At 43.2% G+C, this 13676-nt stretch overlaps 1 protein-coding gene across 2 annotated transcripts in view; it reads right to left on the bottom strand.

The window, feature by feature from the left end:
* The window catches only part of tiam1a (TIAM Rac1 associated GEF 1a), a 64203-nt gene that overhangs the window by 42234 nt on the left and 8293 nt on the right, over positions 1-13676 (bottom strand). The window contains exons 2-4 of one of the 2 annotated variants that reach the window (XM_078286478.1): positions 4649-4754; positions 2276-2949; positions 396-682 (exon numbers count right to left, since the gene is read on the bottom strand). In XM_078286478.1, the coding sequence (XP_078142604.1) occupies positions 396-682; positions 2276-2942 (954 nt within the window). In that variant the 5' untranslated portion in view covers positions 2943-2949; positions 4649-4754. Of the gene's footprint in view, positions 1-395; positions 683-2275; positions 2950-4081; positions 4164-4648; positions 4755-13676 lie in introns of those variants that run through there. The other variant, XM_078286479.1, reaches the window with a different exon arrangement.

The following is a 13676-nucleotide window of genomic DNA, read 5'->3' as shown; positions in this document are numbered from 1 at the left end:
TTCTGGAGGGTGTATGGAGAAACCAGGCCAGCATTGGACAAATAGCTCCATAGGGTCTTTCTCTCTCTGACTCCTTGTAATTCCCTTCCCCACTACATAAATATACATGCAAACACACACACACACACACACACACACAGCCGCACAGTATTAACACACACAGGAAGTGGCTCTGGTTGTCAACAAAATGTTAATTGCTGCAGTGACTGGTGTCCTCTGTCATGTCAGTGAACCCTCTGAACTTCCTGGACTCCACTGGTAAACAAAGTCCTCCATCATTTTAGGGGCTGTGGGGATGCACTTCAGAGAGAGTGGAGGAAGTAAAATGGAAGAAAGCTTGGAGGTTTGGAGGCTTAGTGCAGCCTAGAATAGACTTTTTACATTTTTTACATTACCTGAGTGGTTTGTGCGCGTCGTCCCTGGAAGGCGGGGCGCGGTGCGGCCGGGATGCCGAGCCCCGCCAAGCCCTCAGACAGGCAGTGGGAGCGCCGGCAGGGGAGCGTGAACGCCCCGTACCCGCCGCCGTCCTCCTCGGCAGGAGACATCAGCCCCTCCTCCCCCTCCCCATCTCCGACTCCCTGTCCTTCTCTTCGGCTCTTAGCGTAGCGGTTCCTCTGGCCCCGCAGGACGGGACTCTGCTGGCTGCACAGATGGTCCAGAGACGATGCCCTTTCAGCAGAGCCTGCAACATACACAGGTGGTTAATGTAGAGCAATGTGTGTGTGTGCGTGTGTGTGTGCGTGTGTGTGTGTGTGTGTGTGTGTGTGTATGTGTGTGTAAAGCTTTACAGCATGAAAAAAGCAAAATGTCAAAAAGTGAAAAATACAAGTGAATAAATAAAATCAAGGTAGATAAAAATGTAAAACAAGATATACCATTTATATATCTAATATTATATATTACTTATAAAGAAGTATTCCCAGAAGTGATCTAATTTTTCATGAGTATCTGTAACCAGAATACATTAATTTCTTTGAATAATGTAACAGAATACAGTTACTATTCCGTATTATTAGTATTCTGTTACTACCCAACCCTGTGTGTGTGCACCTGTGTGTGTGTGTGTGTGTGTGTGCCCAGCAGGCCAGTCCATTAGGCAGAGCTTGGCGCCCACCTGGGGCAGCACTCAGACCGTTGGCAGCAGACGTTGACAGTCACCTGCTGCCGCCCGCTGTCCCTCTGAACTCACAGACTCCAGGAGCTGCAGCAGAGTCCGTTTAGCGAACAGCAGCTACTGGGACTGATGGAGGCCAGGAAATCTTCAATCAGTAGGCCTATTCAGGGCATTTTTCTCTAGTTGATAAGTGTCTGTGATTTTTGCGCACCCCTCTCCCTCTCATCAAGCGGGTCGAATCAACCTAACACCCTCTCCATGGACACACACACATACATACATTTTCCCACTATCTGTCACCGCTCCTTTGCTGGAAGCCCAGGATGATACTGTCCATTATGAATAGAATAAGGTGAGAAGCAATCATGATCATCTTTTGAGTTGATGCACAAGATGAGTACGAGATCAATTAGGCCGATGTTCAACTTCAGAAACTTCATAATTCATATGAGGCAGAAAATACAATTGCAATATTTGCCATATTAATTCCGACACAAAATCATTGGTTAAAACCGATGCAAAATCTATAGCTTTTTTACAGCTAGACAGAGCTTTTGCTGTGGCATGAAAGTCGATATTTTCCGTCTCATTTAGGCTATAATTTAGAAAAAGAAAAAGTTGCTCATTCCTCTACTGACACCGCTAGTAATAGGCTAGTTTTTGGATAGGCCGAGTGAATTTTGTACCACTGTAAAAAACTGTTATGCATTTTGTTAGTTTTCCAGGCCGAATTCCATTACTATAATTGAAAATCATTTTATGTTATATTGGACATGAAAAATACCATCTGACCTTTTATCAGCATTGAAGATAGTAATCCTTTGTAATCCTTCAAAATGATCTGACTGGAGCTCTCAGGACACCAGCCCAATGTTTATTAATGCATGCAGAATAGGATGGACACACACACACACACACACACACACACACACACACTCACAAACTATTTACTGTTTGTTCTCTCTTTCATTATGGGTATTATATGACTATAAAATGTGTAAACAAAAGCATACATACTTTAATTCCATCGGTGTCATTATAAATCCAGGTTATTGGCAATAAATACCACTAGTAATGGGCAGCATTTACATAGGCTGGCATACTGGCACGGGGCAGCCCTATGTGTGTGTTTACATGTGTGTGTGTGTTTACCACCCTCACCTGCACTGCCTCTGGGGCGTGTGAACTGCTCCTCCTCCTCTTCTTCTCCTCCGTCTATTATCTCCTCGGTGCTGGTCAGGTGCTCCTGGCTCAGGTCGGACAGAGAGAACTCCAGACTGTCTTCTCTCCACATGTCCGCCGACTTGGACCGCTTCTTTTTAAAGCTCCCCCCTTCCCTCGGTCCCTCTGTCATTCGCTGGAGGTACCTCACCTCTCCGACCACGTCCCCCTCTCCCTCCCCCTCTCCCTCCCCCTCCCCCATGGAGTCCTCCCCTCCATCCTGAGCCACAGTGTCCGCCTCGGAGGTCTCCGGAGTGGGCGTGGCCAAGGGGTCGTCATCGTGCTGATAAGACTCTGGCCTCATTGTCATGGCGACGCGTTGTGTCCAGTGGGGGTTGATGCCGAACTCTCCAAACGCATCTGTCGGGTTGAACGGTTCCAGCCCGTTCTCCGCTAAGGATTGTGGGATACTAGGGGTGCTGGAAGAGCGAGTCGAGGCTTCGGAGTTTCTGTGTTCCTGTTTGACCGAAGAGGAGTGGCGGGAACGGCGGGTGATCGGCTGCTTGTTGGACAGACGGAGTGAGCGGGACGTGTGCTTACGGGAGAGGTGTCCCGTCACATCGCCGTAGAAACCACTGTCTCCATTCTGACTCTCCACGTTTCCCATGATTCAACTGCAGATGAAGGAAGAGATTGTTGAAAAACTCCTATTTCTTAGTGCGGTATACTGACATCTGTCATTCATTAGTTTGGATTTAAGAAATGTTTTTAGGGCACAATCTCTTTGTTTCTTTCATTTCCAAACTTCACCATTTTGGGTAGGTTTGGGTTTTCTTAAGGAAGCTATTGATTGTGTTTTGAATAGTTGAAAGAAACACATGGCTCTCTGCTTTCACATCTTTAGCAGAGAGCAAGTCATTCCAGTGTAGCTTCCTGATTGCATTGTCAAAATCATTTAAAGCACTCCTCTCTATTCTAAACTAACAAGGATTTTTCTAGCACAGCATGGGTTAAACCGGCTCTTAAAGAGATTTCTGGCTACGAGAGTCAAATGATGATCAGACAGACGGGTAACCATGTTGAAGAGGTTGTTTACTCTCTTACGTTTATTGCTCAAAACCAGGTCAATCTGTACCCTGGATGAACAAGTATCCTTTGTCGGCCCTTTAACTTCTAGGTCAAAGGTATCCATGATCTGTTTGAGTGCCTTTTAGGGTTGGGCTATTGGGCGAATACATTGGGGATTGGGGATCAGGTATCGGCGATCGATGGGTGCAAATTCCCTTGCCAACATTTTCTGCCAATTTAAATTACCTTAATCTTTGTTAATTTATCTAAACACAGCCTCCATTTCACAGAGGCTTCTTCAGTATGTGTTGGTTTTGTCCCATTTGAGTATCTTGCTCAAATGGGACAAAACATATTGGGAATGTATCATAACCTGATACTTATTTATCAGTTTTTCTTGACTGTGATGACTTATAGTATAATTGAAAATGTAAAAATGCCCCTTCCTTGCACATTTAAAAGCTACGTTTCAAATCAAGTCATCACATATGATGGATGAATATATCGGGGATCGGCCATATGTGTGATGATGACAAATGGTTGACAGAAAGGATGTAGACTAGCGCCCACCCCTAGTGCCACTCTATCTGACTTGTTCTCCCAGGTGATGTTAAAATCCTCCATTAGGGTGACCTCTTTCTCAAAGTTACATTCCCTCAACATGCATTTCATTCGATCAAAGGAATCCGTTTGCGCTGAATTCTGTCGTTCGTAAAGTTATCTGAGCATTCTGTTCACCTCCTGCTCTCTGTTATATAAGCGCATGGAGCTGCTGAGTCAGCTACTGTCAGATCACTGGGCCTCTGTGAGTCACACATCATCAAACCCACACCATGCTGGTCCTGAGGTTCACAGTGTGGGCTCAGACTGGAGAGGGAAGGATGACAGAGAGAGAGGGAATGAAGAAAACAGAGAGAGAGACTGACAGACACACTGCGAAAAACCTCTATTTTAACAGGTAATTTAATCTTGTATTGAGTGTGAAAATGTATATTTTTTGGTGAAAACAAATGAAAGAATCAGACTTCGCTTCAATCACTTGTTTCAATATGATTCGGCTTGTTTCAAGAATTTTCTAGAAAGAATTGGCAATATATTGAAACTGGCAAGTCTTACTTCAAGATATTCCCACACGCTTCTGAAAAAATTCTTGAAACTAGCTGAAGTGCATTGAAACAAGAGAAAATATTCCAGCCGATTGGCAGGATTTTACAACTTAGTACGGGATTAAATCACTTACAAGGTGGAGATTTTTGCAGCGCTAAGAAAGAAGGGAGCGTATGAAGGTATAAGAGCGTTCAATACCTGTGACTGAGCAGCTGCATCACCGGCATCCCCACGCTAGTGCGGTGTCATCTTTCACCGACCGCATGGTCCTCCGCACAGACTGCTACTGAGGTGTTGCACCGCCCTTGATGGAAACAGGAAGAGAGAGGAGGCTTTCACAGGAGCTCTCACTGCTTCAAAGTGACATCAAGTATCAAACACAGACTGAGAAAGAGCAGGAAGAGGGGAAGAGGAAGGTGCTTTTCAAAACACTGCAGAGGATATACAGTAGAGTGTTACATAAAGTGGGTGAAGCAAACTTGAAAGAGACAGTGTGAAGTATACTTGAGATGGAGCCTATAGGAGGAGAGGCAGTATACAGTATGAAGGGGAAGAAAGAACAGTATGGTCAGTAAGCCTGGAGTTATGCTAATGCAGAGAGGCAAGTAAGGACAGCAGATAAACATCAACAAACAAACACACACATATGCACACATATACAAACTCATAGAATCATCAAAAACAAAGTGCAGAGGTATTGTCTGAGCCTGAGGGATAAAACAAACAACCACAATGTCTTTGAACTGCACCCTAAAAAACACTGCAAACCCAAAACCAAACAGGCATGTAAAGGCATGTGCACAAAACATTTTGGGAAAACACCCCCTCGTCTCCCTACAAACAAAGACACACACACATACACACACATTGCATGCACACACACACACGCACACACACACACACACACATTGTAAGATGACAGAAGATGAAAGCAGCTATGGAGTATGATTTTCTGCTTAAGACTCAATTAAATGATCCTTGCCAACATGACCTAATTTTCTCTAATACCAGCCCTGAGCTGCTTAGAGTAGACTGTCATTTCCATAATGTGCTATGTATGGAGCCATGCAAGTGCAAACATGCTTGCCAGTGCATAGGTTTGCATGTGTGCATGCATGTGTGGACATATTCAAAGTTCACAACTTGATGAACTATACACAAACGTTATTAATACGGTATGCAAAACAGGTCAGGTATTTGTGTTGAGACCATGGGCGTGATCCTGCAAACCAAAGTATGCAAAACGAAATACCTGCTGGATTACCACAGTCACATCGAGTCCGCTACTTGAGAGATCCTTCTCAGTCAGCCAATAGAGGCGTTGCAGAAACAACATGTAATAATATATATAATATATATATATAATATTCTAGAACTCCCTAGCTGCCATGTTTCCTTTATCCCACGTGCAATAAATATGCCTAATGTAAATGTTGCACTTTCTACTTTATAAAGCACTTTATTTTGCTAGGACTCTTTATTGTATGGGATTGTTTGTATTCGTACTGTACTACGTGGCATTGTGTTCTCATTGTTTTTATTGTGCCTTGCTGCAAAATTAATTTCCACTTGTGGGACAATAAAGACCTGAACCTGAACATGAACATGAACCTGAACATGGACATGAACCTGAACATGAACATGAACCTGAACCTGAAATGTTGGGAGACCACCACGTAATTCCAGCGCAAATCTGACTGGCTGTTGTCAACACTGCAAACACCATGGTCAAGTTTTTTATGTGGCTAGCTGTTCCAATACAGCAGGAAAAACTGTGGAGAAGAAATCATTTTGTAGATTTCCATAAATCAAGGAGAAAAAAAACACAAAACAATCATCAGAAAAAAAGAAGACAACTATGGATAGCCTCAATCCATCGTCAAAGCAGACAACAATCAGTACAGGGTCTGCTCTGCAGTTCATATCTGGTGAGTAGTTTTAACTAGGTAGGCTATAGCTTTCCAAATAGGCTATAAGACTCGCTATCCAAGTAAGAGCCAACATGAAATTTTATTCAACTTTAGAGAAAGAAATATCTGAACAATTTCTAGCATACACAACATCATCTACTGCTTTCATTGCTTCGTAATGCAAAAGAAGCATCAAGGATTCATTTACACAGCTGTTGATTTAGCCTACCTAGCGTTGCCTAGCCTAGCCTAGCTAGCTCGCAAGATTTGTAACTGAGTTTAAGGCATGAACTTGACATGAACTTCCCTAAACCTAAATTTTGACTATACTTGCTGTTTTTTTCTAAACACAAATCAGATAGCACTCCCAATTTGTTTATTCCTAGGGGTTGAAATGTACCAAATCAACCATGTTAGAGTAACAAGCTGACTCCACATAAAGGAGAGTTACAGCGAAGAGAAACTGCTGACGATAAAGAAAGTGACATTTTTAAAAAAATATTTTTTCAGCAGACAATATAAAAAAGAATAGTTCATCTGGGAAATGCATGGAAGAGATACACAGCATGTGTTTCATTGGTCAACTCTGACTCTCTGCAGTGTGTGCGTGTGTGTGTGTGTGTGTGTGTGTGTGGAAACTTCTCCACTGCAGCACATTGCGCCCCAGCTGTGGGAAGCGGTTACATAAGCTGGACTCGACCCTGATACCTCTCCTCCTCTTCTTCTCTGCCTCTCACTCCGCCCTTTACTTCTCATCCCTCCTCCATCCCGCCTGATGGAGACCTTTCCCAACCCACATGCTTTTGGTCTCCCCCAAACACACATGTACACGCACACACACACACACAATGACATGCATTTACAACTCATTTAATCATTTTTTTGCTTGATTTTTCACCAATAAGTGCAAAAATAGGTGTCAGTGCCTAAACCAATTTGAGCTATTATGAAACTCTTCTATTTTCACAGATAGATAGATAGATAGATAGATAGATAGATAGATAGATAGATAGATAGGTATGTATTTATGTAGGAAAATTCAGTTTTCGCAGCAACAACACACACTTGAGGCACACTGCACATTATAAAAAGCGAATTAAAAGTTGTTGTTTTTTGCATATTGTCCCTATATTCTGGTTTATTAAAGGGTTTAATATATAGGTGTGTAATGTGTAATAATTCTCTCACACTTTCCAGCTCCTTTCACGCTGAATGTATTGTTTTTAGCCTCTATCACCACCAGTGTCTCAAATACATGCTTTATTTCCATCCTCACAGCTCCCAGTACGGGACATTTAGCGCAATCTGTTTGACACTCAGACAGTATCACTATTAGAGGACTGCAAATAGACTTAGGAATCAGATATTACAAAGCCGTTTCAGGTTGTGGTGCCTCTGTGGCCCTGCATGGATGATCAGCTGGTGTGTAGATTGAAGCAATATGTATGTACCCACAGGAAAAAAAGGTTTATTGTCAAAATACACACTGTCAAGCATGCTGTGTTCTAAAAATACAACATTTGGTTGGTTTAGTAAATTCCACTACAAATAAAATACAGAGATTATTCAGAAATCACATGCTCAAACATAAAAGGAACCTCTTGGTTACATTAACTGTGCCATTTCCGAGCCATAGTTTTATAAGTCTATAGGTCTATCTATAAGTCTGTCTGACTCGGTTCAGTATAGCAGAGGTGAAACAACACATAGGCCAAACAAACAAAACAAGCCTCTCTGACACAACACTGGGGAAATCAAACCATTGCCTTTCCTCTGGCAACGTACAGTCGAAAATGTTTAGTCTCTTCGTTTTTCCTCTCCCCGTGCCCTAAAGCAAGGCATGGGCGAAGGAGAGGGGTAACGAGGAGAGAGGGGGAGAGAGAGCGCTCTGCTCTGCAAAACCCACGTAGAGCCGAGAGGTGAGGCAAGGCTGCAGGCGAAAAACATGAGGAGGAGGAGGAGGAGGAGGAGGAGGAGGGGGGCAGACAGGGGAGAGAGAGAGAGAGAAGAGAGAAGAAGGGAAAGGAGAAAAACAGATTGTGCAGTCCTGCTATGAATAGAAGTTTGATATGGAAAAGTCAGAGAACCTAAGAGGAAAAGAATGAAGACTGAGAGAGAGAGAGAGAGAGAGAGAGAGAGAGAGAGAGAGAGGGAAAGATAGAGATAGAGAGAGAGTGGGGAGTCCTATTGTTGCAGAGCTTTAAGTGGATAAGTAGACATGTGCTCTGGCTGCCTCTCTTTGGGCTTAATTGAGGGAGCCGAGACAAAAGAGGAAACATAATTATTCGCTCTCTTTCTCGCTCCCTCTCAGAGTATATTAACACACTGTAGAGAGTATATTAACACAATGACTCGCCTAACTGCAGCCAAAGCATCATTACCATGCAGACATGCAGTGCCTCACACACACACACACACACACACACACACACACACTGAGAGGGACAAAGAACAATGTTGATAAAAGGTGAAATCCAGACTGGTTATATGTATTAATTTTAAAAAATCTTCAATTTACAATTCTAAAAATTCAAAGTCCCTTACAGCAGATTTTTCAAAATCTATCACGAACACCTTCTTAAAAGCATGTGCAGCCACACTGCTTTCCTAACACGGAGCAAAAAGCACTCCTGGCTGAGTATAATGGACGTGCGCACACACACATACACACACACACACACACAGAAAGAGAGAAACAGAGAGAGAGAGAGACTGAGCTAAGCAACGTAGTGGGACTGGATGTGCCACTTAACCGTACTGTCAGAAAGAGCAATGTACCGGAACTGTCAAACTCTCTCACACTGCCACGTTGCTGTTGTTGCGTTAGAGAGATGCTCAGCACCTATAGGCTCTCAAGTCTATCACCCAACACATGAACACAAACATGCACACACACACACACACGCAAGCAGGCAGTTTGCACAGCATACACTACCAGTAGAGCACAATGACACAAAGGTAGACATGCTTCCAGTCACACACACACCTGAGTACGTCAAATCCCATGAGAAAACTGAGCGGGTTTTCTGACACATACACACACACACATGCATATACATACACACACACACCTTGGATAAATACCAAAGGCCTGTCAGAACAGGCACAGAGAAGGCACACCCTTCTTCCCCCGCCAATCTTTTCATCTCTGCACCTGTCTCCCAGCTCCACCCTACATGACACACGGCCCGGCTCTCTGGATCCAAACCACACATGACGGAGATGTACTGTACAGCATTGTAAACGAAGCCAACAAAAACTGTCTGATTGTTTTTCAAGCCTGTCATAGTCTGGACCACATGCTGGAGTGGCTGTTGGAATGAGACACCGACTACAAATTACAAAAGCATACTACAAAACCACCTTTACATGTCCAACAACCCATAATAACTAATACATAACATAACATAATATACTTTAAAATATGTCTCAATATGGAACCCCTTTTTGGAGTAGAGTGTATATTTTAGGCTGTACCCAGTCCAACCCATTATGTATAAGAACATAGAAATGAAAATGGCTGCAGGCAACAATTGTGGGATTTTAACATTTGAAATTGTATTCCTAAACACTATCATTTCACTACATCTTGGGGGGGGGGGGGGGGGGGGGGGATCATTACCTGTTCCACATTCAATGAAATTTGTTTTAATACTGTGTTATCAGTCACTTTGTTGGAATAGGTGCCACTTCAATTCAGTTGTTTCAATTCCTTTGCTAGTAGTTAAGAAGAAGGCACTTGTAGTTATCAGTAACTAACTGACTAACTAGAAGTAACTAATCAGATGGTTGTTTGTCTTTATTGCTAATGTAGGAACTATTAAAAAGACAAATGTACAGTACGCCTGATCTTGTGTTTTATTGAATTGAATTGAATTGAATTGAATTGAACTGAATTGAATTGGAATATCAAAAGAAAATATTTTATTATTCGATATTATATTATATATTACTCGATATATATTATTATATTTTATACCTAGAACAGACGGCTGAGGTAGTGACAGTAGTGACCAGTCTAGACGCCGCTGTAACCAGAGAACCTCTCAGATTGACTGAGCTCTCTGACCTCTCTCTGCACCCTCTAACCAAGACCCCCCACCCCAAGCCTCAAAACATGAACCAATGAACCAATCGCCGGACCCACCCTGCCCCCAGGCCTTTTCCCGCACCTTCCACATTCCTCACACGGTTACCGTACCCCCCAAGGCAGGGAGTGAAGGGGTGAGGTTAAGGGTCTCTCTGGGGGGTAAACGAAGGAATTTCTGGATGGGGAAACCATCATTCCTTAGAAGTCAAAATAGAATACCACGGGAATCTAGGAGAAGACATTCAGTGCTTCTCCGTACCCCTGATTTTGCATACACACATGCACGCACACACAGACACACACAGAGACAAGCATGCCTGCACACACACAAGGTGAAGGCGTTATCAGTGTTGGGCTTCCTTGTTGTTGTTTACATTGAGCAAACCTGCCATGAAAGATAACAGACACAGCGTGAATAACATGGGAATCAGGAATAGGTGCAGGAAGGCTCAATAGTCCCAACAAATAAGGATCGGGGACATGTGCATGTGTGGGTGTGTGTGTGTGTGTGTGTGTGTGTTTGTCTGTGCACACCTTTATGTTGCACAGGTCTGTGGGCTTTGTTAAAATTTGAGGAGGTATCTATCCAATCCTGAGTGATAATTCTCAGATATGCTCTCAAAACATCCTATTGTGGAGATGGGAGTGCACACTCCACTGCACTCCCACAGTCCCTCCGAGACGGGACTGTCTGAGACATCAGTGGTAGAATTCCCTGGAAGAGGGAGATTAGCTTCCTATTCATCCTGTTGGGATCTGACAAGACACGCGCCACCTCCCTCCTCTCTCTCCCAGCTTACACACACACACATACACACACACACACACACACACACAAACAGCGTGCCTGCAGAGCATGAGGCTCGGCTGCTGCTTAAATCAAACATTAACTGGTGAAAGACAAATTATAATTTATTCCTGAAGAGCACTTTTATTTTGAGGCCACAGAGTAGGACAAGCATGAGAATGACAAATGGAAGTGGAGTGGAAGGAAAAAATAGAGACAGATGAAAGTTAAAAATTAATTTACTATGGCTCCTATATTCATCATGTTAATAAATAGAGAGGTAGAGACAACAGATTTGTGGCCATGCGGATAGTGGATGCAAAGCAATAGCACTACTAAATCCCGTCAAACAATATGTGCCAGAGAATAGACAGAGGTCAAGAAAGCAAGATAGACTAGGAGAGCTTAAAAGTGAGAGAAAAGGGGAAATATAGAGAGCTATGTAGTACATTGTATCATCTGCAAAATGACACACATACAAAATGTGAGTAGCGAGATTTAGATTTTGGGTCAGTGTCTCTGTGTGGCATCTGAGGCTCAAGTCAAAAAGATATAGGGCACTGGAACCCAGCGTCAGCCAATTTACTACACTCCACTCCAAGTGTCACTAACCTCATTAAATACACTCCTCTGCCGTTTCCAGGGGCTTACGCTGTATGCTCCTTAACTCAGATTTCAGCTGACTGTCTCTGCAGCATGGAGCGCAGTCAGGGATTACCATATTTTAAAGAAAATCCTTCCACCACGAGTCCTCCATTGAGTGAGAAGCCAAAGTGAGTCAATGAGTGTGTGTAGCTTCTGAGACTCCACTCTAGGTACTGAGTGCCATGTCAGCGATCAGAGTCCCTGCATAATTTCTAACCCAGGAAGCCCCACAAATTTAAACCTCCCAGTATGATAAAGCTCTCCGCCTCTTTCGAGATGTATATTTTAATGTAAGTCTTTCATCCTGAATGATCAGAGTACTCCATTCCCCCACTTGTTCTCTGACGGAGGAGGAGATCAAGGCATGTCAGTCTAAATTAAATCCTATCGGGACTGCTGTTGTAGGTCTGCGCTACTTGAAATCCCCTTGTTGGTAGAACCATGCAGCCTCATGAATGACACATGGCGAACTATCTTTGCTTTTTGTTAAATGTTAATACATCCTCTCCCCCTTCCCATTCCTCAGTCACTGTTCACTCATGACGTTAGGTTCTTCCTGATGAAATAGTGATTGCACAGACAAATCGTCGCCCAATCAACTGAATATTCATGTGGTGATTTGCTGATCCAGATATGTGAGAGGCAGTAAAAGAAGTGTTGTTTAATTATCCAGGAGGAGTGGGACGAGAGGTTGACTGTGTTCCAGATTCAGCTGGTAACCGTAGAAACCCTGCAGGACAATAAACAGCCTGGGGCGCGGGGGTGGGAGTGTACGAGGAAGATAAAGACGTCGCAAAAAGAAAGAGAGAGAGAACTATGTGGACGGACGTGGCATTGTATTTGGCCTCATGCTATTGAAATGGCACGTGGGCTATGTAATGCATTTACAGACAAGTAGACACACACACACACATGCACACACACGTGAATGGACTAGTTAGATCGACATATCAGTTTGCCAATGTTGGGCTTATGTTAAATATCGGATACCGTTCAGTCAGTCAGTGTCGTCCACAGCCAACGTGAATGTGGTTCCTCCCTGACCACAGCTACATAAAACCAGTCTCTAAAATCTGCAATGAAGTTTTATTTTCTTTGCATTACATTTTTGGGATTTGAGAGTTCAATGATGGGTTTTTTTTCGTAAATTAAGTCTTGATGGGTGGGTCACCCTGGTGTAAAAAGCTGCTAACACTAAAAGAATTTCATTAGTATTGGTTTCAATGGAAGGGGGATCCCTCTCTGTGCAGCCCTTCCCAAGGTTCTTTCCTTTTTCCTAATTGAGGTTTTCGTGGGAGTTTTTCCTTGTTCTTATTGAGGGCCTCAGGTCGGGGGGGGGTGCTGTTTGCATTTATTGTTTCATAATGTGGGAGTTGTGAAGCCCTGTGAGACTGCAACTGTGATTTATTATGATTTATGATTTATATAACTTTATTGCAAATAAAGTTAATTTGACTTGACTTTTAGTGTTACATGGTTGAAAAGCCGTTTCAGACGATTTTCTATCGCGCCAAGAATAAAATTCTATGGGAAACAACGAATACTTGTAATTTTGGGGGGCATAAAAATGCTCAGATTTTAAAAAGTGTCACCTTCAAAAGTCCATATCAGTTAAACCACAGCATCGACACAGACACAGATACAGACACGCATGGACACACACAGACACAGAAATGCAGACAGGTGTGAATGGAGCCAAATTGGCGGGTAATGCTTCCTATTCCGCTCTGCTCAGGCTGAAGGGACGGTGAAATAACAGGGTGGATGAGTGGCTGAGAGAGAGGGATAAGAGTG

Source organism: Centroberyx gerrardi, chromosome 11 (assembly GCF_048128805.1).
Source record: "Centroberyx gerrardi isolate f3 chromosome 11, fCenGer3.hap1.cur.20231027, whole genome shotgun sequence".
NCBI lineage: Eukaryota > Metazoa > Chordata > Actinopteri > Beryciformes > Berycidae > Centroberyx > Centroberyx gerrardi.
This window is presented reverse-complemented; position numbering and strand designations above follow the sequence as displayed.